At 38.2% G+C, this 25,746-nt stretch overlaps 8 protein-coding genes across 13 annotated transcripts; 2 read left to right on the forward strand and 6 right to left on the reverse strand.

Moving 5' to 3' along the window:
* Nucleotides 1-54: 54 nt before the first annotated feature.
* LOC17897422 (kinesin-like protein KIN-14H) lies at nt 55-6,229 on the reverse strand. 2 transcript variants are annotated; one of them, XM_023789433.1, is made up of 19 exons: nt 6,103-6,229; nt 5,574-5,773; nt 5,119-5,262; nt 4,413-4,661; nt 4,234-4,305; nt 4,070-4,138; nt 3,850-3,942; nt 3,569-3,727; nt 3,396-3,477; nt 3,086-3,181; nt 2,769-2,945; nt 2,572-2,678; nt 2,387-2,462; nt 1,986-2,142; nt 1,644-1,897; nt 1,371-1,534; nt 1,090-1,290; nt 533-996; nt 55-452 (listed from the first exon to the last, which is right to left on the reverse strand). In XM_023789433.1, exons 1-19 carry the CDS (start codon nt 6,227-6,229, stop codon nt 320-322), a joined length of 3,024 nt encoding a protein of 1,007 aa, XP_023645201.1. In that variant the 3' UTR covers nt 55-319. The 2 variants fall into 2 exon arrangements, with proteins under 2 accessions (XP_023645201.1, XP_023645200.1); XM_023789432.1 differs by having other exon boundaries at nt 1,986-2,147; nt 2,284-2,462.
* A 2,407-nt stretch (nt 6,230-8,636) lies between these two features.
* On the forward strand, nt 8,637-9,316 carry LOC111832536 (keratin, type I cytoskeletal 10). The gene has a single exon (XM_023789435.1). The coding sequence runs from the start codon at nt 8,696-8,698 to the stop codon at nt 9,134-9,136; it is 441 nt and encodes a 146-aa protein (XP_023645203.1). The 5' UTR covers nt 8,637-8,695; the 3' UTR covers nt 9,137-9,316.
* A 458-nt stretch (nt 9,317-9,774) lies between these two features.
* LOC17899447 (GTP-binding protein SAR1B) lies at nt 9,775-10,868 on the forward strand. The gene is given in 3 exon segments (XM_023789437.1): nt 9,775-10,094; nt 10,185-10,333; nt 10,368-10,868. Coding segments are annotated over 3 exon segments (618 nt in total). The 5' UTR covers nt 9,775-9,965; the 3' UTR covers nt 10,708-10,868.
* A 103-nt stretch (nt 10,869-10,971) lies between these two features.
* On the reverse strand, nt 10,972-12,967 carry LOC17898535 (pentatricopeptide repeat-containing protein At1g09190). The gene has a single exon (XM_006303711.2). It carries the CDS (start codon nt 12,728-12,730, stop codon nt 11,276-11,278), a length of 1,455 nt encoding a protein of 484 aa, XP_006303773.1. The 5' UTR covers nt 12,731-12,967; the 3' UTR covers nt 10,972-11,275.
* Nucleotides 12,968-13,050: 83 nt separating this feature from the next.
* LOC17900328 (exopolyphosphatase) lies at nt 13,051-16,205 on the reverse strand. Of its 5 annotated transcripts, none has more exons than XR_002835420.1 (8): nt 15,072-16,203; nt 14,695-14,847; nt 14,501-14,542; nt 14,342-14,422; nt 14,138-14,257; nt 13,760-13,867; nt 13,461-13,557; nt 13,051-13,238 (listed from the first exon to the last, which is right to left on the reverse strand). XR_002835420.1 is itself a non-coding variant. In XM_023789434.1 (7 exons), exons 1-7 carry the CDS (start codon nt 16,164-16,166, stop codon nt 13,657-13,659), a joined length of 1,623 nt encoding a protein of 540 aa, XP_023645202.1. In that variant the 5' UTR covers nt 16,167-16,205; the 3' UTR covers nt 13,564-13,656. The 5 variants fall into 5 exon arrangements, 1 of the variants encoding a protein (XP_023645202.1); XR_002835421.1 differs by having other exon boundaries at nt 13,051-13,287; XR_002835419.1 differs by having other exon boundaries at nt 13,051-13,298.
* Nucleotides 16,206-16,300: 95 nt separating this feature from the next.
* On the reverse strand, nt 16,301-16,918 carry LOC17897706 (histone H3.2). Its single transcript, XM_006304575.2, has one exon. It carries the CDS (start codon nt 16,840-16,842, stop codon nt 16,432-16,434), a length of 411 nt encoding a protein of 136 aa, XP_006304637.1. The 5' UTR covers nt 16,843-16,918; the 3' UTR covers nt 16,301-16,431.
* A 665-nt stretch (nt 16,919-17,583) lies between these two features.
* Nucleotides 17,584-21,218, reverse strand: LOC17897159 (calreticulin-2). Its single transcript, XM_023777375.1, has 13 exons — nt 21,053-21,218; nt 20,402-20,509; nt 20,105-20,297; nt 19,754-20,012; nt 19,480-19,584; nt 19,307-19,393; nt 19,167-19,224; nt 18,671-18,738; nt 18,464-18,559; nt 18,329-18,376; nt 18,159-18,188; nt 17,961-18,074; nt 17,584-17,864 (listed from the first exon to the last, which is right to left on the reverse strand). The coding sequence occupies exons 1-13, from the start codon at nt 21,144-21,146 to the stop codon at nt 17,853-17,855; spliced, it is 1,272 nt and encodes a 423-aa protein (XP_023633143.1). The 5' UTR covers nt 21,147-21,218; the 3' UTR covers nt 17,584-17,852.
* Nucleotides 21,219-21,837: 619 nt separating this feature from the next.
* Nucleotides 21,838-25,374, reverse strand: LOC17898710 (calreticulin-2). Its single transcript, XM_023777374.1, has 13 exons — nt 25,231-25,374; nt 24,601-24,708; nt 24,304-24,496; nt 23,948-24,206; nt 23,673-23,777; nt 23,496-23,582; nt 23,355-23,412; nt 22,826-22,893; nt 22,638-22,733; nt 22,504-22,551; nt 22,345-22,374; nt 22,146-22,259; nt 21,838-22,050 (listed from the first exon to the last, which is right to left on the reverse strand). The coding sequence occupies exons 1-13, from the start codon at nt 25,322-25,324 to the stop codon at nt 22,039-22,041; spliced, it is 1,272 nt and encodes a 423-aa protein (XP_023633142.1). The 5' UTR covers nt 25,325-25,374; the 3' UTR covers nt 21,838-22,038.
* Between the last annotated feature and the right edge of the window lie 372 nt (nt 25,375-25,746).

Genomic DNA, 25,746 nt, shown 5'->3' on the forward strand with positions numbered 1-25,746 from the left:
GAGACTAAAGAAAAGTACTTAGCAAATTTAGTAGTCTTGTGATGAATGAAAAAAGCTTTCCATTAAGAATTTACAAATACAAAAGAAAGCTTAAAGAACTAAACTGAATATTCAATCATACATCCTGGTAATTGCCACTCAAATCAAACATAACATAATGTATCCAACCTATGGCTCTTCATACGTATTCTACTCTTTGTATACGTATAAATATACGACCACATATGAATGGGTCCGTCAAACAAAAAAAAAATAACAAAAAAAATTGATTGGTTTGTAAAGTAATAATACTCACAAGATATGTATTCATTTATAGTAGTTACTTGGGATTTGGTCTCTTCTTCACAACTAGTGTACTGTTGTTATGCCTTGAGGAAGTTTGTCCTGGAGAGTTTATAGCCCCAAGCGATAATCTCCTCGTAGGCGCCGGAATTAGCGAAGGTATCATACTCCTGATTTTTATCAACACATTCCCATTACCAAAAACATATAATATAAAAAAAAACATATGTTATAAGAAAAAAAAACTCACCTGGTGTCAGCGGCAACTCTACTGATTTTTGATTGAGTCTTCTTTAGCTTAGTAGTAGTAGAAGAGCCCAAAGAACCATTAGAGGCTGATCTTGGCATATTCACTTGAACATTCAACTGCCACATCAAGCTTGTCTCCGAGCAATCACTTGTTGCGGTTTCATCTGACTCGTTTGCTTCTTCTTCCAATGGAAACTTCCTTACCTCAAATCCTTTATCTACATTATTATTGTCTACACCTCGCGTTGGTTCACGTTTCAAGCTAGATGATCGCTTCTCAGGCTGTGTACGTGATCTGTTTTCAGGTTTGCCATTACGTGTGATTTCGTCTTCGTGTTTATCAATCCATTCACTGCCTGATATAAACTCCATCTCCTCCTCTTTCTCATCTCTCGAAGGGCTTTTCCATGACGGTGAACCCACTAGTCCTTGTAAGTCAAGGCTGGATGCAGAGTCACTTTGACCCTGCAAGTTATTTCACTGTACTTTATGAAGTCGCCACTACAAGATGCATCCACGAGTTTAGTTTGTGTGAGTAATTGGTGGATGAACCTTTACCTCAATGCTGTTGACATCATCAATCTGTGACGACTTATGTTTGGTTTGGAACTGTCTTGTGTTTGCTGATTTAGAGAATGAAGACGAAACTCCCAGTGACTTTCTTCTGAGGAGTCTATCAGGCGGCGTAAGGGTACTTGGTAGCTGCGTTTGATCTGCCTCGCTCTCCTTTCTCGCTAACGCAAGCTTCAAACTAGCAATCTAAAAGCCGATAACAAAGGTAAATTGATTTGGAATGAAGAGTAGAATAATCTGAAAAGAGTATTGGAGATTATAATGACCTGTTCTTTGAGTTCTTTAACCTCAGAAGTGTCCTTGTTGACACGAGCAGCACCGAGTTCAACAGTGGCCACTCTCTCTGCAAACTTCAAGGTGCTGAGTGTTTCTCCCAGAGCTTCTAGTTCAGGGCTAATGTGAATAAACATAAGCGTTTTCGCTTGTCCTCCTGCACAAAGACACACATACATTGTTTTAACACAAATACCTTGTAAGAAAAGAAACGAGATGTAGAACCATGTGTTGTAATCTAGCAGTTGAGTACTATTGCTGGTCACCTAAAGCGTCCTGGAGAAGTTGGGTGAGTTTGCTATTTCGATAAGGGATGTGGTTGTTTTTCTGCGAGAGAGATGCAATCACGTCTCCAAGAGCAGAGAGAGATTTGTTGATGTGTTGTGCCTCTTTCAACCTATCACCAGTGACCTCAGACTTGTCAACCCTTTCGCTTCCAGCAAGATCAACCAAATGCATTGAACCCCTTAGAGTTGCACCTGATGTCAGATCTTTTCCTTGGACATGTACTGTCAGACAACTGCATATATAAAGTATAGAACATGTAATAATAATCATCCTGACATGGTAGACAAATTAGCATTAATAATCAGGAAATTAGGAAAAACCTGTGAGAGCGACTACTACGGTCATTCATGGCTGTGGCGCTGACAGCACGATTCTTTTGACCAATATTCATCAAATGAATGACGTCTGAAGTTGTGGAGACAGGAACCAATGTCGCCTCAGGCACGTTGATTCCATCTTGTGAACTATTTCGAATCTCTAATGTGTTCACAAGTCAAGAAAAATAAGCACAATGATCTTAAGCAAACAAGCATATTAGGAGTTACTAAAGAACCAGAACAAGCTTAGAGAACATCTGCACGGTGTGTATATATCACAGAAGTCTATAAAAAAGGATATCTGCTGGTTTGGCCGTTAGTTGCAAGGAGATCTCGGACTTGCTCGTTGTAGATTTCAAGCATTTGAACTGAAATGTTATATGAAAAGGTTTCTTTTCTCACACTTGACAAATGAAAGAGATCACTCAATGCTCTGTAGTTTACTCCTAAGCTTTCCTCCTTCAGTTCATTTGGTCCCATCTGATTACCACAAAAAAAAAAAAAAAAAAAACTTATAAATACGGATAACATTGTTTTCGTATGAAAAGTCACAATGAGTAGAATAAGTTGAATTCTTTAAGAAAAGTACCATGGTGAAAGTTTTTCCGGATCCTGTTTGGCCATATGCAAATATGCATACATTATAACCATCAAGAACAGACCGGATCAGAGGTTCAGTGTCTGCAAACACCTCCTCTACATATTGAAATTTGTAAAAATTTATATGAGAGCCGGTTATTAAAGAATTTTCAAGCTAAAATGATAGACAATTCAGGGAAAAAGTACCTTGAGTTGCTAAAGGGCCAAACACTTTGTTGAAAGTGAATGATTTGCGACCTTCTTTTACATACTTTGAAGGGTTTGCAATTGATATAGTTGACTCCTCTATGCGATCCACAGTAGTTAAGACACTTTTTTGCCCCGGTAAGAATGGTCTCACTCGGCAATAAACCCTTATGCTCCCTGTTAAATATGCATTCGTTAGGCTTGATATATTGCAAATCCTTGTAACTTAATCTACTTATTGAGGACATAAGGTATAGGGTTCCCTAACACAATCCATGTACTGATAACAATATGTATAAATATTTTTCCATAATTACCTTTGAGGTCTTGGACTTGGTTGTAAAGTTTTCGATTCTCTTCCAGAACTCTTTGGTATGATGTAGCTGCATAAGCAAGTCCATGCAAATGCTCGCCTGACCCAAGAAGAATGATCTTACAGTTAGTTTCTTTGATGGTGATTGTGAAAGTGAAATGGACTCTACTAGAAATACAATGAGATAGTAACTAAAATCACAGTTGAATTTGAATTAAAACATATACTATACTAAAATCATCACAGTTGAACTAAAACATATACTATAACCATTGCTGGTCCATTAAATTTAAATGCAGGATAGATTCTCTCACCTAAGCTTGTAAACTCTTGGTGATATTTCATCTGCAAGAGACTAAGACCTGCTTTTACAGCCTTGAGATCATGTTTCAATTCCTGCAAACACATATATACTCTGCCTTAATAATCACCAAATACAAAAGTCTTAAAAAAAACATGATCTAATAACGTTTCAACTGAATTATACCTCAGTATGAGCTTGCTGTCTGTCAATGATCATTTGTTGTTTCTTGGTATTCTCTTTTGAAATTTCATAGAGCTCATAATTTTGGCTTTTTGATTCCTCAACACCACCATCTTGTGGAGCTTCCACGTTGTTTACAATCTTTGTCACATCTTCTCCGTACTGAAGAAAATATATGTAAACTATAAAACAGTTTGGTAATACACGATAGATCAACAGATCCATAAAGAGTAATATGCCTTTATGAATAACAAGATGTCCAATTTCAAGGTTGATGCAATTACCAAAGCATCACTTAGCATCTCATCATTGCCTGAGATAGTTCTCCCAAGATCGCCAGGGTGAAGCTTATCTTTGTTCCCCGCGCTAATCTGGAGCTAAATAGTTTGCATATTCACGATGAAAAGTGAAAAGAAGGTATAAGAGAAAGTACATGCTTGTAATCCAAGAAACATGAGATCACACACACATCATATCTAAAGGCGGATAACTAAAACTGCTTACCAATTCTTTCTGTGTGGCTAATCTACGTTCGTATTCTACCATGACACTTTTCAGCATATCTTCCACAATCTGGAAAAACAAACAAGAGCAGCACAGAGTATCATTCTAAAACCGGCATTTCAAAAGAATACTGACCATTTAGTAAGTAAGTCTCCAATGCTTACACCAGGAATTTCTTCTTGGTTGGTATCAGAAAAAACTGCACGAACAATGGCATCTATTGAATTGGCACTTCCCTCCTGAAACATAACAAAAAAATGTAAGTTGAGATTTTTTAGCTTGAAAAAGTACTATCAGGGATATTTAATAGGAGGCATTGGTGTATATATATAGCTGCACTAACTTCATGTTTGCTGTTAGAATCAGATTGATCAAACAAAGGTTGTTCGTTGGATGGAGTGTTACAAGGGCTAGTGGTGACACCATCCACAAGTGACTCTGAGTCTTTGCGTTTGTATTGTTTTGCGATGCCAAACGTGGTTGGTTTTGAGTTCACAATGTATCTCCATGTACCGCTTCCGCCGCTCTGTTTCCACTCACGGTATGACTTGAGAGCCAAAACACATTCCACAATTCTTGCAGACTTACCTCCCTGGGAACACAGAATGTTTGTCAATGTTAATCAATTCCCACCTTATCAACATGAAGATGTCTAGAAAAAACACTACTCTACTACTTAACCCAACTTATGGAGAGTTTTTAAATTACTATTTTCTTATTGCTAAAGTTGATACATTTCTTTTCCTACAGTGATGGTCACCACGACTGTGCCATCGATGTGTCTGCAATTTATTGTACCAAATGATAAACATAGCATTAAGCCTACTGTTGTGTCTAGTTAGCCCCTCCAGCAAGGTAGGTCAACATGCCTAACCTATGCTAGCATCAACCCTACTAGTTCTGCAATACCACTACTAGGCATCATCTCTCAAATTAGCTACCCTATTTCATATTATTAAGCCTACCTAGGTCCTCAGATATAACTGTATTCTTCATAAACAGTAGATAAGTTTCTTATATATAGACAGTATTGTGATTTGTTCCATTACCTTCTCAAAATCGGAGACTTGAAACATAGGAATACCCATTTCCTCCACAACCACCAGAAAGTTTCGAAGATTCTCAAAATACTGAAACGCAGATAGAGCTGCACCATCTTGACTAACCAGAGGATCATTTAGAGCCTCAACGACCTGAAAGTTTTGCAGTGACAGAATAAAGAGACTGAGATAATCATAGAGTTCATGACAGAGTCCTGATTACAAAAACATTGGGATTAAAATATTAATTCCTGAAACTCTTTAAAAAAAAAAAGATTACAGAAAATGAATGGTACTAATCATGCTTGCACAACTTTAATCCAAGCAGGCCTAGACGTTTCAAAAGTCTTTCTAGTTTAATAAAACCTACCCTATAATATTTAATCCACAACAAATACTCTGTATTAAGAAAAAGTAAATGAAGACATAAGCAACTAAAGAGTGAATTAGGTGTGAGGCATTACTTTTGGTACAGCACCAGGTTTAACTCTGTTGAGTACATTGCAGAGCAAAATCCCACTCCTTAATGCAATTCTGAAATCTTCCTCTGAAGGATCTGCAGGCAAATCTCTTCCTCCAACTACACCAAGTGTGTTTCTTACCCACCTTGCTGCTTCGTACCTTCTTAAATCCAAAGGATCTACTGGCAAATCTCTTCCACCAGCTGCACCAATTGTGGTTTCATTTTCTCATAATCGATCCATGTGTACATATAAAGTGAATATATAATGCAGAAGTTGGAATCTACATATATATTAAAGGGTTTCTGAGAGATTGACTTATGATCAACCCTATTGAATATGAAATCCTTATATGTTTCTTGATTGATCCAGTAAAACAAGAAACGTCAGTATCTAAATTCGGTCAAGTAAAGGATTACAATGGTCATCCCTCTGACTCGATTACCCATTACAAACCCTAACCTAAAAAATCCGCATTGAGAAATTTTAAATTAAAAAAAAATAGAAAGAAGAGAGGAATTGACGAACGTACAAGTTTCATCGGCATTTTTGGGACTCGAATCCACACCAACGCTAACTCGAACGTTTCGTTGTCTAAGAAAATCTTCCAGAATAGATGCCAAACAGAGTCTTGAATCTTCTTGTTGCTCCGTCGCCATTGACAAGAAACGATCCAATGCTTTCTAGCTTGACCAACAAGAAACCTGGAAGGAAAAACAAAAACTGACCCAAAATTCAACTCCCAACAACTCGACTCGACAATCTCACGACACAAAATTTTATACAGAATTGTATTTTTTCCTCAAAATCGAACAAAGAATATCAAGGCTATGTAGGTTACAATGATATATGCACTTAGAACATTCCTCAGATTTATAAGGAAGATAAAGGAATGTGGAAAAAAAATTAAAAAAAATGTTTGACCCTCTCTCTTTTTTTCTTTTTACTCCTTGTATGAAATTAAAAAGACAAAGGAGAAGAAGAAGAGCGAGACATGAATGAACCCGAGTCTCCTGGGGTTCCTATAGATGAACACTTTCAATATTTAAAATCAAACTTTGTTTATTCTTAATTGCGCCATTTTAATTAATGCGTACGAACTTATTTATATAGCTTGTGGTGAACAATATATAATACCACATTGGGAAAAATGTCATAAAAATCCCGAACTTTCAAATTTGGGACGATTTAATCCTGAATTTTAAAAAAGTCATTTTAATCACAAAGTTTTGTTGATTTTTCTGTAAAATATCTAAGTTTTGTTGACTTCACTTATTTAAGCATGACATTTAATTTTTGTTAAAAATTTGAAAATATGGTTAACTATCTATGAGATGCTTCTGTTTAAGCCTAAATGACCATGTTTCTTAGACGACAAAACGACGTTTGAAGTTGTTTTCTTCCTCCATGGGCCCGCGTTATGGCAACAATTCAACAAGAAATAAAGAGAATTTGTGGATTTTTCTAGAGTTAGGGAGTTAGATTTGTGAATTATGAATCGATTTTGGGATTTAGTTTCTTCAGTTTGTTAAACAACGTCGTTTTGTGGTTTGAAACGAAAGCAACTCACAGATAGTTAACCCCGTCTTTGCAATTTTAAGAGAAACTAAACGTCGTGTTTAAATCGGCTAAGTCAACAAAACTTATCTATTTTACGGAAAAGTCAACAAAACTTTGTGATTAAAATGACTTCTTTAAAGTTCGGGATTAAATCGTCCCAAATTTGAAAGTTCAGGATTTTTATGACATTTTTCCCTAATACCATTAGCTACATACTGTAATGTACTCCATAGTTTTCAACCCTCAACTTCTAGGTTTCTATAATGGTACTTAATAAATAAATTAGTATAACGTTTTTAACAAACTTTGTAGTGATTAAAATTCCTTAATTGGTCTAAATGGGATTTTGTATCCGAATGATTTATACTAATTGTATGTATTAGCTAGCTTGACTTATAGCATTACCTATAAAAAACCAACATAATTATAGAAAGTGGAAATTAAATTCTAGGGATCCCTAAATTCTATGTCAGAGATGATTAAAGGCTTATGAATGCAACTCATGGTTGGACAACTACCTTGGTCCCTGCATAACTATTTTTTCTTGCGTACATAGAGGTGTTTTTAAAGCCAATCAACATGATATCATGATTAGATAAAAAGGTTATCATGAAAACATTTATTAAGTTTCTTCAAAGAACTTAGCTCTAATAATAATTAAACAACAAAAAAAAGCTATAATTCGGTCAACAATTAAAGATATTAGATATTATGAAAACTAAAAAGTTTTTTTTGGCTATGATGATTGTACCCACATCTTTTGAAAGTGACCCTTTTAATTATATTATTAATACATTGAAAATTAGTATATATTTCAATTTCTTATAGACTTTGTTTTCTCTAGTAATATTCTATTTTTCTCTTTGTGATAACATTTATTGAACATGATACCAACTCATTCTAAAAAATGAGCTGAATTAATATTTTATTGTTGTGACTTGTGAGTAGTATATATGTAATGTACAAAGCACAAATATATGATATTGAGAAAACATACACGTATAAACCACGAAGTTATATGTTTGTTGATATCGTAGAATTTTCTTAGAAACTTTGTTTTAATTAGTAAAAACCAATACATAATGATAATTTTAGCCACGCCGACGCCACATCCAAGTTTTTTCTTTCCATAAAATATAACCTCGATTAGAGATTACCAAACACTAGTCTTCTTTATACAGTAATAAATTGCGACAGCTGCAAAAGAATAATTGAAATCCCGGTTTATATAGTCACGGCACGAAACAAATATAAGTGTCGTGGTAACGTTAATATTTTATATATCATAAACAATTGAAAGAAATGGTAAACCTTTTCGACAAATTAAAAATAAAATGGTAAAACTTTGAAATACGAAACAAGAATTAAACAGATTTTTAAAAGTCGATTTGGCTACTAGGTGAAACACAATTTAGACGTTGACTTGATGAAATTCGCATCAAATATAAATAGAGATCTATTTATAAGGATATCATATGTATCACAAAATTGCATTTTTTCCCCTTTTCAAGTTTTGAGCGAAAACAGAGTACATATATAATTAGCTTAGTTAGTAATATATATATATGGAGATACAAAAATTCATGAAACAAATGTTTCACGTATTACTATTGGTACTAGCCATTCATGCGCATATCCGAGCCGTTGTTTCAACCCCAGACACTTTTGTTGACTCAGCCGTCCATATGAAACCATATCCCACGATCACAGGAACTAAAACGTCTTGTGAGATAGATTTCCCGGTATGGCGGCGGGAGCTTCGAAGCAGCGGTGGAGGTCGTGGTGGTGGAGGTGGCAGCAGTGGTCGAGGCGGAAACAGCGGTAAAGCCGGCAGCAGAGATCGAGGTGGAGGCGGCGCTGGGAACGGAGGATCCTCTAATAATGGCGGTGGTAGCAGTAGTGGCGGCCATGTTGTTGGAAGCGGCGGTGACTGTTTCAAACACCGTGGTCTCGCCGGTACTCTATTATCTATCGTACTCGTGAGCTTTTCCATTCTTTTACGTTAACACAGTTGTAAAAATGTTTGTTTAATAATTTCTCATAATTGAATGTTTTATACAGTAGACTTTTATTATATATGTAGTTCGATATGTAGACTTTCAATACTAAAGTTTCATTTTGATATGTGTAGTTCGAATGTATTTGTGTGTGTTTAGAATCTCATATTCATAAATACAAAGTGCATTGCAATAAACGAAAGAAAATCATTTTATGCAAATTAACTTAGCTTAAGGGAATAAAATGATTCGTACAATTTTAAATGCGGCGGAGGAAAAAACAGCTTCTTGTCGAACAAAATAAACGCTCTCTCTCTCTCTCCTGTCCATTAACTATTTGCCACGTGTCGTTTGCCTCTCTTCCCGGTCACCTACCCAATAATATAAGGAAAAAACACAATCTCTTATTAACAAAACTAATAACGTATCAAAAAACATCCCAACCGAGAGTTATTCCATCGGACGGTTCATATTGGTTCCGATGACGTCAACGTCTACCAATTACAAGGCTCCATATCAATTCACCAATCACTATCACCCACGTGTCTATCGTAATTTTTTCCTTTTTATTTGTGGTATGTTTTCCTTTTTTTGTATATATATATATATATATGTTACAACATACAAAATCATATATATTTCTCCATCATCAACACACACAAAAAAAACGAAACTTTGATTTTGGTTCTTTAATCTCTAGATTCTCTTCTGAAGAGCTTTCGTATTATATTATTTTTTGGGGGCATGCGTCTGAGCTTCGATCTACGTTAGTTTATAGTACGAAGGTTTTGTAGTGGACTGTCTGTTTCGTATCTTCCCATCAGATCTGAGGAAGGTCATGTTTTTGTTCGATTGGTTCTATGGAATCTTGGCCTCGTTAGGTTTGTGGCAGAAGGAGGCGAAGATCTTGTTTCTAGGCCTTGACAATGCCGGCAAAACTACTTTGCTCCATATGCTCAAAGACGAGGTTATCTAAATTACACTCTCTCTCTCGGAAATTAACTTGGATGGGTACATAAAGAAACATGCTTATTAATCTCGATTTTTGGTGTTGCAGAGATTAGTTCAGCACCAGCCTACACAGCATCCCACCTCTGAGGAACTCAGCATTGGCAAAATTAAGTTCAAGGCCTTTGACTTGGGAGGCCATCAGATTGCTCGGTGGCTTGCTTATGTTTAACCCAAATTTTGATTGATGCAAGATAGATGTCTAATCTGGGAGTGAATCTAATCTGTTTTTGTTTTTGCTGTGTGTGAAGGTTGATGCTGTTGTGTACCTAGTGGATGCTTTTGACAATAATCGATTTGTGGAGTCGAAAAGCGAGCTAGACGCTCTTCTATCTGATGAAGCCTTAGCAACTGTGCCCTTTCTTATTCTTGGGAACAAGATTGATATTCCTTATGCAGCCTCAGAAGACGAACTCAAGTATCACTTGGGTCTCACTAATTTCACTACCGGTAAAGGCAATGTGACTCTTGGAGACTCTGGTATTCGTCCCCTTGAGGTCTTCATGTGCAGCATCGTCCGCAAAATGGGATATGGTGAGGGTTTTAAATGGATATCCCAGTATATCAAGTAAGCATTAAACCAGACAGCATTAGCCACCTTGAGGTATTCGTCCCCTTGAGGTCTTCACGGTTTATGATTCAGACATCTTATCTTTTTCTATTTGAAAAGACGTAAACTCTCTCTATTGTAGTTTTCTCCAAGTTTTAATGTTAAGTCGATGCCTTAAACAGATCCAAACTTCTTGTGCATTGTACTGTTGAGAATACTCACGTTTCTCCCTTTAGTTCTTTAAATCATTTTCGCAATAACCTAAATCCAAACAGAAGCAAGCAAGATTCAAATTTGAAAATCATTGAACACAGAACTTTCCAATTCTGTATGCAACATCTGCGTTGTTGACTATTGTGGCCAGACTATTTGAGGTATAATTTCCTGTCAAAATAATTTCATCATATCAGATGTTACATGCTCATTCACTATCAATTCCAGATGCTTGATCTGCTATATAGCTCACGCTGTTGGCACCTGAATGATTACGGTAAGGAGCCATTCTAACAAGAACCCTGATCATCTGAATAATTTTGGTTAGGAACGACCAAACAACAAGCCAGGCCTCTATAGACAAAACCAGCTACTTCTCAGACTGAAACATTGCATATGGTGCTTTGGCCAGTTGACTTTCTAAGGCGATTCTTTTTCATCAACGTTCGTACCTTCTCCACATCTTGCCATCTTCCTTCCTCTGCATACAAATTAGATAACAACACATAATTCCCTGAATTCCCTGGCTCAATCTTCACTAATTCCATGGCTGCAACCTCTGCTAGCTTTACATCTCCTTGGCTGCGACACGCACTGAGCAGCGACCCCCACATTGCTGCATTAGCGTTTACGGGCAGAGTTTTGAGAAACTCAAACGCCTCTATGACCCTCCCGCTCCTACTCATTAGATCAACCATCACTCCATAATGCTCGGTTCTCGGCTCAAGTTTGAATTTTTCCCGCATCAAACCAAACAATTCTTCCCCTTTCTCCAACCGACCTGTGTATGAGCAACATGCTAAAACCCCCAAAAATGTCGCTTCATTTGGAGCTACTTTCCCTTCCTCGATCATAGCATCGAACAAGTCTATACCGGATTCTCCTTTTCCGTTCATCGCGCATCCCGAAATCAGTGTGTTCCATGAAACAACGTTTATCCGCTGCATTTGTCCAAATATTGTTGTTGCTGTCTCCAAGTCACCGCTTTTACAGTAGAAATCAACCAAAGCGTTTCCCACGGTAATGAAATCTTTAATCAACCCATTGGATTCTACAGTAGAATGAATCCATTTTCCGGTATCCAAAACTCCGAGAGATGCAGAGATTGGCAAGACAGTAACCACAGTCGCCTCATCTGGATCGAAACCTTGAACAATCATTTCACAGAAAAGCTCCAAAGCCTCACGATCTCTGCCACATTTGGACAAGCTCGATATCATCGAATTCCACGACACAATGCTCCTTTCGGTCATCTGTTTGAACAAACTAAGACCTCTTTCAACGTCCCCGGAATCACAGAACCCGCGTACCATTAAGTTCCAGACGACAACGTTTCTGTCGGGAATTTCATCGAACACTTTCTGAGCATCACCCATTCTCCCATCGGAGGCATACAGCTCCACCACCCCAATCCGTATCTTCCCAAGCCGGTGGAAGCCAGTTCTAAGAACCTCACCGTGAACGCATTTCCCAAACCGCGAATCAGAAAGTGAGGAACACGATTTGAGCAAAGGCGCGTAAGTGTACTCGTCGGCCCAAATTCCGCGGCTTTTCATGGAAGAGAAGAAAGAGAGAGACTGTAGAGGCGGACCGACTAGTGAGTAGCATTTGATAATGGCGTTGAAGACGAGCACGTTAGGATTCTGGATATGAGAGAAGACGCGGGATGCATAATCAGAGTAGCTAAGGGATCCGCAGATAGAGATAAAGTGGGCGAGAAGGAGATTGGAACCATGAAGGTAGTGGCGGAGGAGATGAGCGTGGATTTCGGGTAAACGGGTTCGAGTACTGTGGCCGTGGAGAAGACGAAGCAGCTTACGCTCGATTTCCATTAAAACCTCCTCTGCTCAACTCCGCTCGATTGTAGTTGCTTTGCGCCAATTTCAAACGCTATTTTACCGGTTTAATACTGGTTCACTACCAAGACCAACAGTGTTGGTTCAAGTCTGTAGTTGTTTTGTATCAAAAGGATTCAAGAGCAGATAAATACGTCTCCTACTTCTCCATTTTGCATTTGATATTTGCGTTTACAATCTTGTAACAAAATAAGACTTCTAACACACTTCAGTGTAATCAACCGTTAAGTCGTTTACTTCAGTTCTCCAGCAAACAGTAATCAACAAGTATATAGGGAAGAGATAGAGAGAGTGTGTGTGTAAAACTATAATACAATAGAAAACAAGTTCAAGATCGTTACATACATCATTCGGGAAATGCCCAGAGAACCACAGTCGCATTGTTGGAAAGAATGAAACGAACAGAAAATTTAGTAATTTACGAAGTCTAAGACAGTCACAATGCAGTCTCTTTGTGTTCTTCCGGATATTCATTATTTCTCAGCTATAAGAAAGAGACAATTATAGTTTCACCATCAATTTCGAGTTTAACACTGCAACATAACTGACGTTTTCAACTTCAGGATTCAGACAACGGTAAACTCCAGCAAAATCCAAGAACTCAATGAATCAAATGACGTAGAGATTTAGTTCAAGTGTAACAGAGGAAAAGATTATGATGGTTAATTATTATATAACATCTTTAATGCAGAGAAAGTGCTCGTACCTGTGAGAGCTTCAGTTTAATAATGACTTGTAGGCTTAGCAACCCGTCTGATTGGATTTCAGGAAGGAAAAACAACCACCATTTCTTTTTTGTATAGCTGCTCAATTCAAGGCAAAATACTACCAGAAAGTTACATATGGAGACTTTGGCTACAGTAACTATTGAGGCTTTGTTTTGTCTTTGTTACTCTTTCTAATCAATCATAGATATTTGCTGATAGCTGAGAGTTCATTGCAAGTAATTCAACATCTGATCATCATAGTGGAATTGATCGAAATTGTTAGGTAATAGAAGTTTACCCTTTTAAAATGCTCAACTTCTTTCTCCAGTTGTGATGCATCAGAGTTTTTCTTTACTTGATCTTGACAACTAACTTGTATGTGTCCCTGGTGTTGTTCTTTCAGTACCTGCAAGCAAACAAACAAAAATCATAGCAAAGTGAAGAGGTAAACATTTAAGACAATGATGTTGAGCTGATTGGTTAAAATGGAAACATTCATTCTAGCCCCAGCAAGGAGATTAACTAACAAGTTCGAGATTTCCACAAGATCGAATAAATTGACCAAGATGTGATCAACGTACAGAGCTACGACAGGTTGACTGTCGAGTTTGAAATGGTATTCTATGGGGTTGCTCAGTGTTGGAATAGAATGATAAATAAAGAAAGATTTGCTTACGAGTTTGAAGCTCTCGGACGATTCAAGAAATTCAACTTCTTTGAGATCCATATTCTCACTTCTTTGAAGTATAACAGATAATCGTGTAATCAAACACAAAATTATGAATTTTTTCTTTACCTGCAACAGCAAAGTATAAAGATCACAACAGCCACACCAAGAGACTGAGCCTGGTTTGCTAAGCTGATATATGAGAGACAATACCTCCTCAGGGAAGTTCTTAAGAGGTGCACGGTCAAGCTTGGGAAACTTTTTTCTTTGGTATCTCATAAGCATTGCTATAAGCTGAAAATCAAATGACAGTCATCAGAGAAACAGTAAATTCAAGACAAGTTCTTCTTTCTACAGGATTAAGTACCCTACCTCAACTTCCTCAGCAGCGTAGCTACGGAGATGATCCCCATTCTATAAAAGAAGAAACTATTAATAATAATGACAATAAAACAGACACTAAAACCCACAAAAGATTTTATAATACATACATAGCGTACTCTTGGTAATAGGCTTTATAGCTATGCTTATTCCATTGTATGTTTGACAGCGTTAGATGAACTAACCTTGATGATATGATAAGACTGCTTATGATATCCCTTTTTCCCTGTGATGATTCCGATATTGTGCAAGAAACAAGCAGCTTCAAGATACTCAAGATCCTTATCGTCTAAGATAAAGTCAAAATCATTGCATTTCCTCAAACCTACAAAAATCGCCTGGAAAATCACTGTACAATCAAACGTACTGTTTCAAACAAATTGACCATATCCAGTTATGCAGAGATGGAAATGAAATTTGGAACCATTAGGCACTAGCAACACACATACACATCCAAAAATAGATAAATATCACCTGAGGAATACATATACAAAAAGCTGTTATCTTTATTAATATCTGCCAATCAATTTCACAATTAAGTTGCTAGTGAAAAGGAATGTACCTTGGCGATGCTGGCACAGTGTATTGCATGATTCATTCGCTTTTTAGCATTGAATCGAGTGGCAAGCCTCATGACTGATCGCCACCTTGCATTAGCATTCAAATCATATAATCCATCAAAAGCTTTGGCCAACGAATCAGCAATCACACCTTCTGCCAATGCATACTCTGAGACCTCCATTTCCTCGATACCAAGAGCCTTGAATATTTCCTCCAACAATACCGCTCCAGCAACAATGAACTCTGATCTTCTCTTGAAAAAACCATCTCTCCGGATCTGCTCTTCATCTCCTTCCCTGCATAGCTTTGTTACAACGCTGCTCAGCTCTCCTCTACCAAATCTCCAATCCCTCTTGTACCCCTCCAGATTGAATTCACACATATCAGCTCCATAGCTACTAAAAACTGCATTCTCAATAGCTCGAATAGTTCCTGAAGAACCCACAACCACCTCAAAACCATCAGAATCTTTCAATTTATCTGCTAAACCAGACTCATCAATCGCATGACGTATATAGTCACGCATTTTCTCCAATCCAACACCATTTTTCAAAAACATCTGCGTCAAATTCACATGACCTAGCTTCAACGAAACAGCAAGCTTCACATCACCACACTTACCCACAACAAATTCAGTAGACCCACCTCCAATATCGATACACAAGACTGATTTCTCAAACACAGGTAGAAACTGAAGCACGCCTAAGTAAACTAACCTCGCTTCCTCTTCCCCAGAAAGCACATCCACCTTTAACCCAACATCCTCGAACACCGCCTCCACGAACTGTTTCTGATTCTCTGCTCGCCGCAAAGCTTCCGTTGCGACGCATCGGATCCGGTCACAGGAGACATTATGCGAGAGGATCAAACTTTTGAATTTCCGTAGAGATTGAAGCGCCCGATCCTGAGACTGAGACGAAATCGAAGTCGGAGATTCACGAGACAAAACCACCGGCTCTTTGAGTCTCTCGATTGGAACAAAAGATCTCCCAGAAGGATCGGCGCGGACTATAAGAAGCTTAAAAGAGTTTGTACCCATATCAATTGAGGTGAAGAGCTGCGATGATACAGGACTCGATTGCAAATTTGAGCTCATCTTCGATCAAATCTCTCCAGTAGTAATTATATTGTTAGATGTTAAAGCTGATTTATACTATAGTTGTTCTGGGTGGTTCAATTGTAATTTTGGTTTATCTGGAAAACAAGTGATTTGTATTAACCAATTTATAATCGAATTAAGGTAGTTTGATTGGAATTAATATTGAAAACACTTGGATTAAACGTGAAATTTTACATTCATGACTCGATCGATCTAAAGAAGAAACACAAAAGGCACACCAGAATAGTAATACTCGAGAGATCTAAGCACGTTCGCCTCTGATTCTTCTGGCGAGCTGGATGTCCTTGGGCATGATGGTGACTCTCTTGGCGTGGATAGCGCAGAGATTGGTGTCTTCGAAGAGTCCAACAAGGTAAGCCTCAGCAGCTTCCTGGAGAGCGGCGACGGCACTGCTCTGGAAACGGAGATCGGTCTTGAAATCCTGAGCGATCTCTCTCACAAGCCTCTGGAAAGGGAGCTTACGGATGAGAAGCTCAGTGCTCTTCTGGTACTTCCTGATCTCCCTCAACGCGACGGTTCCAGGTCTGAATCTGTGTGGCTTCTTCACTCCTCCGGTGGCTGGGGCTGATTTCCTCGCCGCTTTGGTCGCCAGCTGCTTCCTTGGAGCTTTGCCTCCGGTTGATTTCCTAGCTGTCTGCTTGGTACGAGCCATTTCGAAAGTTTGGGGTGATGAACTGTTTTTGGTTTTTCTAAGAGATAGTTGAGTTCTTTGGATTTGAGATATTGTTAAAAACTGAGGAAAGGGTGGATATTTATCGTCTGGGATTTACAAGAAGCGGGAGAAATATTGAGCTTTTCTTCTTTTAGCGGGACTAAATCTGAATCGTTCGTTTTGCTTTTAATCGACGGATATAAGAGGTTTATTTCACGATCCGCGTGAAATCATAACAGCCGTCGATAAGTATGAACCTACGGATCGATTTCATTCCTTCTATAATCGATCCGTGTGAAGGTGTATTGACTAGTAGAAATAAAGAATAGCACTAAAGACAATTTATCTTTTACCATAATAAGCACACAGTATTAGGCCCATTATCTAGTTGGGCTTGCAATCTGTACCAAGGTTTCAATCATCATGTAAATGTTTTTTTCACTTTTTCTTTTCTTTTTCAACCAGCTATAATTTTCTTAATCCTTAAATATATGGTAACTACAAAAAAAATATTGGCTGACCCGCACCATCATCATTATTAAATTGCATAATGATGGTTCGTTGTACTTGTAATGCTTTTCAATCCACATATACTAACATCACAAGGAAGTCAATCCACTAGATCAATTAAGTTAATGGCATTCAACATTTCGAAGTATCAATCAACCGGGAGATTCTGGACATTTGGACATGATAGTCTGTATTGAATGATAACGAAATTCTCAAAGGGTAGAGGACCAGTGAAATAGAACACCACGCCAGGATCCAATTTTGGAGAACTTTGACTATCAACGAAACAAGAGTAGAAAAGAGATCCAACTACAAAACTTCTCCATGCTTTTTTGTTTTAAAGTCTAAAATGAGCATCTGACACACATTGCATCACCCTTTTCGTTGCTAAAAACTTGTTTCTATCTCCGACAAACTAGATGCTAAAGAACTTCGAATGAAAAGGATGAAACAATAAAGAGACTAAAAACTTTGGTCTTTAGATCTTCAACCTCCTTCAACTACAGCTCATCCTGCAAACCCAAATCATACAATATTAACAACTCAACTAAACCAAAAAATGTTAAGAGTGAGTGAAAAATTTAACGTGACATAGTGGTCAAACTTACATGAGCGCTAGCCTCTTTCTCAGCGGTTTCCTCGCTAACTTCTGATTTGCTGTCCTCTGTCTTGGAATCAGAGTCGGATTCATCTCCTTCATCATCCTCTGGTTCTTCCTCAGCCTGGCAAATAAATCACTTATAGTATTAGCTTCTTTACAGAAGCAAAGAAGACTCTGTATATCTTAATCAATCACAAGTGCTTACATCAGATTCCGCAGGTGCGTCCTTGGATTCCTGTATCATTCAGCACAGAACAAAACAAAAACAAAAAATTTGTCTCAGATTCAACAAGGCTTTCACTTCTTGTTCTGGAGAATATTTATGAATTGTGATAACTAATTAGGCCTACTAATATTTGGTTGAGAAAGTGTTACCTCTTCTTCTTTCTTCTTCTCAGCCTCATCAAAAGCTGCTTTCTCCGCCTGCAATGTAATATTAGATTTGATGTTCTGATCATTAACCACAATCAAAGAGTTGGATTAACGGAGATGTGAATTCTGAACACTTACATCCTTGAGCTTCCCCCATGTTTCATCTGCCAACTTCTTGGCATAGTCTGGGTCATCGCAGATCAGGACATTGTCGAACAGTGATCCTGATTTCACCTGAAAGAGTGATAGATATTTAAATGCAGGTCATGGGACCAGAGCAATTCAAGTAAAAAGATTTATTTTACCTGGCACCAATATATTTCAAAGTGACAAGATTTATATTACCTGCCACAATTCGAGTCCAACATACTTCAGCTTGGGGAAGACATAGAGCTCTGGGTCATCCTTGAAGTCTGTGTGAAAAATCAGTTTAAATTAGGCACAGTATTCGTTGGATATTATTTATGTCCCACAATTTCATGCAAATTTATGCAAGCAAAGAGAACCAGTATGTGGAGTACTACAAAAACATGATATAAGAGTGTAAATTTAGAGAAGACAAAAAAAAAATTGGTGTGGCCTTGGGTTTAATTATAGAGAAGACAAAAAAAAAAAACCAAAATTACAAACATGTATCTATAGAATAGGTTAGACCACTCGGTTCTAAACCATTTGGAAACAAGAAACAGCACCAAAAGTCTAAATTGTAGGAGATTTCTAGACATACTTGAAACCCTCAAACACTAACGAATAGAAGTTGAACAACAAATAACACGTATATTATGCAACATGAAAAATAAGGACAAAAGAACATAAAAAGCCACAGAGGGTAGTAACTTACCAGGGTTGTCAATCATTGGAGCCTTCCACTTACCCTTGTAGTTGGGGTTCTTGATTTGCTACAGAAATATATGATAGTCGTGAGATTAAGAAAAACGTTGATCAGAATTTAGATATTTCTCGAGAGCAAGATTGACAAACCTTAGGCTTCCATTCTCCCATGTAATCCGGGTTGGGGATGGTAGGGGCAGTCCACTCACCATCTTCTTCCTCATCCCAGTCCTCAGGCTAAGAGAAAAAAGAAATAAAGAAAAATCAGCGAATGCGGAACACAGAAAGAGGTTTTAGATTTTGCACCCATATAGAAAAGGTACCTGCTTCGCATCAGTGTCTGGGATCTCCTTGGGGATATCATCATATCCATCAGGTTTCTTGTCTTCAGGGTCGGAAATGTATTCTTGTTCATCCCAGTCCTCAGGCTGTAAAAAAGAAAAAAAATAATAATTTGTAAAATAAATGGCATAACAGGTATTTGATCAGACACTCAAATTGCATGAGCTTCGATGTGGATGGTTCTAGTTTGCTACATAATTATCGATAAGTGCTTGGTTCTCAGTTTAGTCTGGTTGCTCATAAGTTACTGAATACCTTCTTGGCGCTGGGGTCCTTGATCTTCTTGGGTGGGAGAAGATCCCAGTCAGAGTACAAGCTTCCGGTTTGCTTCTCAACATTGTCGATGAGAATGCTGTAAGTAGCATCTGGACGGAGGATGAATGTGTACACATGGGTGAGCTGGTCAGTTTCACATGGAACATCCTTCTTGATCAGATGGTTGGCTTCATTGTAGGTGAGGATGGCATGAACTTTTTTGGTGCTGTAGCCACAGATATCCGGACCAAACATGATACTGCAGGTAAAAGCAGGTAGGTGTTATTTTGATAAATTGATATCAGTAGAAAAGGTTGAGATGATTAGAGTGAGAAAAGACAGGATATATACCTGTATGGGGTGTCTCCACCAAATTTCTTCTGGTCAACATCACCACTGAGCAGCTTCATGTAGCCACCACCACAGTCAAGCTTTTGCTCGTGCTTGACTGAGAATTGGAAGACTAAGGTTTTGTCCTTGTTACTGAATTCAGGGAACTCAGCTGAAATGGCGTAGAATCTGTAGTCCTCACTGGTCTGGATACCTGCATGGCAATGGTAATTACAAACAAAGCATTAACAAAACTGGGAATATGTCAGGAAACAATTTTCCATGAGTCTCTGACTAGCTCTGAAGGATGAATCATACCTTTATCGTTACTGTCACCAGACCAGTTTCCTGCAGTGTGTTTCCACTCCCCAGCAGTGTTATCATCCTTCTTCCACTCAGATTTGACCCATCTGCTCTCCCATCCATCTTCAGAAATGGAAAGAACAAAGGTAACAAAGTAAGACAGGCATCAGAATAGAAGAATGACAAGATTATAATACGAACAACAAGACATTTCCAACACAAGATACACGAACTGTTCAACCCAGATATTGGTTAGAAAATTGGACCAAACTTCAAATAAGAAAAAGTGTACTAAACAAGCTCATGAGCATGCCTCGTTAAACAAATCTCCCATTTAAGACTGCAAATGATACTAGCATTTCCCTGATGATAAAATACTGTTAAGTCTAAGCAGAAAACTAGCAATGATTGTACCGATGACTTAGATTGAAACTAGCATCCTAGTGTCGAACTATCATCTCAGAGCTTATCATGATCTCCGAAACATCTCGACGAAAAGTATAAATCAACAATAGTTAGCGGCCATTTCCTAGATCTCCAATTAGATTTCCGAATTCACAAACCCCAGACAAACCAAAATCAACAAATCCATAGATCCATAAGAATCATGATCCAACATTTGAAAAGTGATCTACTTATAGAGAGAGTGATGTAGAAAGTAGATACCATCAAAGCGTTCCTCGAAGATAACTGTTGCGGAGGCGATCGCGATGAGACCGAGAAGAATCAAAGAGACGAGGCTAGGGATTAATTTCGCCATTGCTAAAAACTCAGATCGGAGATTCCCCGAGATCAGATGATGATGTACAAGAAGATCCGGAGTTTTATATATACCGCGAGGAGCTCGTCAGTGAACTCAGCTCTCATGGATATTTAGCCTTTTGCTACGTCGTTTTAATCTGCAGCCACATATACCAATCAGTGACATGCACGTCATTTACATTTGTCATTAGGAATGACATGGCACTGCGATATTGGATGAAACGGGAGAAAGTTTAACACGTGTTAAATCTATTATTTAAGTGTGCTTCAAGTGGATAAATAGAATGAATGATTAACAAAGTTTATGTCATCTTTGCATGTAGTTTGCCCAAAAAAAAAGAATGCTGCATGTTCTTGCTATTCGTTAATCCATTTAGGGATTCTTGTTCTCTAAGTATATGATTTAAGCTCTCCATTGAATGAATACACATTTTTGTCATTGTCATGTCGATGAACGAGTCAGCTAAAATGAAAAAGAAATTAGCACTCAGATGAAAGGTCAATGAAGATTGAGGTCCTGATTACGACGTTACTTATGTTAATTGAGAATCTCAGCGATTATATGAACTTAGTTGACTGTATTGCTTGATCGACAATGGAGATGCAATGGAATTTTAAAAGGGTCGAGCAGTTCAAGTTCACCACAATCTGATTTTTTAGCGGATTTTGGCTTAACAGAGAAACAAGAGTGGAGAGATGCAACAGCAAAACTTCTTCATGGGTTTTTTTCAGTCTAAAAGGAGCATCTGACAGTCATTGTATTCTGCTTTAAATTTTGCTAAAAAACTTGTTTCTATCTCCGACAAACTAGATACTAAAATACTTCAAAAGAAAGGATAAAACAATAAAGACTAGAAAACTTTGGTCTTTAGATCTTCAACATCCTTCGCTTACAGCTCATCCTGCAAAACCAAATCATCCAACGTAGCCAACTCAATTAAAACAACATAATTATAGAGTGAGTGGAAATTTTAGCGTGACATTGTGGAAAGCTTACATGAGCGGCGGCGTCTTTCTCAGCTGTTTCATCACTATCTTCTGATTTGCTCTCCTCTGCCTTAGATTCAGAATCGGAATCATCTCCTTCATCATCCTCTGGTTCTTCGTCAGCCTGGAATATAAATCACAAATATAGTATCAGAACCTTGACAGAAGCAGAGAAGACTATCAATCTTTGATCAATCACAAGTGCTTACATCAGATTCCGCAGGTGCGTCCTTGGATTCCTGTATCAGCACAGAACAAACAAACCAAAAAAATTATGGAGTCTCAGATCAACAAGGCCTTTTTGTTCTAGAGAATATTATGAATTGTGATAACTAATTAGGAGAGATATTTGGTTGAGAAAGTGGTACCTCTTCCTCTTTCTTCTTCTCTGCCTCATCGAAAGCTGCTTTCTCCGCCTGCAATGTGATATAAGATCGATGTTTAGATCAGTAACCACAATCCAAGAGTTGTATTGATGGAAATGTGTATTCTAAAGACGTACATCCTTGAGCTTTCCCCAGGTTTCATCTGCCAACTTCTTCGCGTAGTCTGGGTCATCGCAGATCAAGACATTGTCGAACAATGATCCTGATTTCACCTGAATGAGTGATAGATATTTAGATGCAAGTCATGGGACCAGAGCAGAACTTGGAAGATAAAAGGTCATTCACAGTGACAAGATTTATTTACCTGCCACAATTCGAGTCCAACGTACTTCAGCTTGGGGAAGACATAAAGCTCTGGGTCATCCTTGAAGTCTGTGTGAAAAGTCAGTTTAAATTAGGCACGGTAATTGTTGGATATTATGAATCGGAGAGATAGATTTTCATGCAAATTTATGCAAGCAAACAAAATCAGATGTTTAGTACTACAGTCAAATCCATACAAACATGTTACTGAATGTGTCCAATTGGTGTGACCCTGGGTTTAATAATAGAGAAGACTAAAAAAATGGGTTACATACATGTTTCTATTTTAATTGGTTAGACAACCAAACACAGAAACACCTTTCAACCATATTGAAGTAAGGAATTACTTCAGCATTTGAGTTTATAGGAACCCTTAGATAGCCATCAACTTAGTAAAAAAAACAATCTAAATTGTAAGAGATTTCTAGGCATACCAAAGGCCATCAAACTACAATTAACAGAAGTAGAACAACAAATTACATGTATAATATGCAACATGAAAAATATGGCCACGGAGAGTAGTAATTTACCAGGGTTATCGATCAATGGAGCCTTCCACTTGCCCTTGTAGTTGGGGTTCTTGATTTGCTACAGAAATATATGATAAACCTTGAGATGAAGAAAAACGTTGACGAGGATTTAGATATTTTCTGAGAGCAAGATTGACAAACCTTAGGCTTCCATTCACCCATGTACTCAGGGTTGGGGATGGTTGGGGCAGTCCACTCACCATCTTCTTCATCATCCCAGTCCTCAGGCTAGGAGAAAGGAGTTAAAGAAAAGACAGTAAACACAGCAAGATATTTTTGATTTTGAATCAGTTCATCAGTTATGGTCAACGTAGGTACCTTCTTCGAGTCTGTGTCTGGGATCTCCTTTGGGATATCATCGTATCCATCAGGTTTCTTGTCTTCAGGGTCAGGAATATATTCTTGCTCGTCCCAGTCCTCAGGCTGTAAAAAAATAGAACCAATTGGTATGATTGATAGTATGTATAATCAACCGAATTGATCAGAGACTCAGATTGCATGAACTTTGATGATGTTGGTTCGAGTTTGCTCCATAATTAATGTATAACTAGATGGCTCTCAATTTAGTCCGGTTGTTCATAAGTAAATAATACCTTCTTGGCGCTGGGGTCCTTGATTTTCTTGGGTGGGAGAAGATCCCAGTCAGAGTACAAGCTTCCAGTTTGCTTCTCAACATTGTCGATGAGAATGCTGTAAGTAGCATCTGGACGGAGGATAAATGTGTACACATGGGTGAGCTGGTCAGTTTCACATGGAACATCCTTCTTGATCAGATGGTTGGCTTCATTGTAGGTAAGGATAGCATGAACTTTCTTTGTGCTGTAGCCACAGATATCGGGACCAAACATGATACTGCAAGTAAGACCAAATGGTTAGATTTAAATATTGAGATATCGATGTCAGTAGAAAAGGTTGAGGTGATTAGAGTGAGAAGAGACAGGATACGTACCTATATGGGGTGTCTCCACCAAATTTCTTCTGGTCAACATCACCACTGAGCAGCTTCATGTAGCCACCACCACAGTCAAGCTTTTGCTCGTGCTTGACTGAGAATTGGAAGACTAAGGTTTTGTCCTTGTTACTGAATTCAGGGAACTCAGCTGAAATGGCGTAGAATCTGTAGTCCTCACTGGTCTGGATACCTGCATGGCAATGGTAATTGCAAACAAAGCATTAACAAAACTGGGAATATGTCTGGAAACAGTGTTCCATGAGTCTCTGACTAGCTCTGAAGGATGAATCATACCTTTATCGTTACTGTCACCAGACCAGTTTCCGGCAGTGTGTTTCCACTCCCCAGCAGTGTTATCATCCTTCTTCCACTCAGATTTGACCCATCTGCTCTCCCATCCATCTATAGAAATGGAGACAACATAGCAAGACAGAGATCAGAAAGAAGAATCACAAGAATATTAACTCCAGAACAACAAGAGAATCCAAATACAAGATACACGAATTGTTCAACTAGATATTAGGTAAGCGTAGATATCCTTTAGCTTTTCAAATCAGAAAATTAACAATGGTTTAGATTGAAACTATCATGCCAGAGTTCGAAATCATCGCTAAAGCATTGCTCTCGTGATACCAAAAGTTGGCGACCATTTCTGGATCCCCGATTAGAAATTCGAAATCACAAACCAAAATCAATAAAGTCATAGATCCACAATAACTAAGATCAAACATTTGAAAAAGTTTCTATCCGATAAAAACGAGGATATCGTAGCATGATCGACAATGGATCTCTTATCTCTACATCGTTAAATGATCACATCAAAACTCAAATTGATGAAGATATCTCAAACCAAGAAAATAAACGAACGCATTCAGTGGAACCTAGAGACACTAGAGTACAGAGAGTAGAGATGCATACACATACCATCAAAGCGCTCTTCGAAGATCACTGTCGCGGAGGCGATCGCGAGGAGACCAATAAGAATGAGAGAGACGAGGCTAGGGATTAATTTCGCCATTGCTAAGAACTCAGATCGGAGCTTCTCCGAGAATCGATCAGAAGATGATGTATAAGACCTGGAGTATATATATTCCACTGGGAAGCTGGTTAGTTCACTTGCTCTCATGGATTTTAGCCTTATTTGCTACGTCGTGTAAGTAAGCAGGCACGTTATCCAATCAATAAATGACACATCAGATTCAGTTGTCATTAGGTGTGACATGGCGCTTTGATATTGGATGAAACGGCGAAAGATGGCTGGGGCATAATTAATTTGACACGTGGAAAGATCTTAGCGGTTGGTGACGGTGATAGTAACAAAAAAAAGAAGTAGGTGGTGTGCTTCTCGTGGAGAGTAGTATAGTAAACAGAAGAAGCAGATCTCTCGGGTACTTGGTTTGTTGGATTTTACGAGATCTCAGCCGTTGGATTCCAACTGAT

The sequence above is a fragment of the Capsella rubella genome, unplaced genomic scaffold, assembly GCF_000375325.1.
Source record: "Capsella rubella cultivar Monte Gargano unplaced genomic scaffold, Caprub1_0 scaffold_1, whole genome shotgun sequence".
NCBI classification, from domain to species: Eukaryota; Viridiplantae; Streptophyta; class Magnoliopsida; order Brassicales; family Brassicaceae; genus Capsella; species Capsella rubella.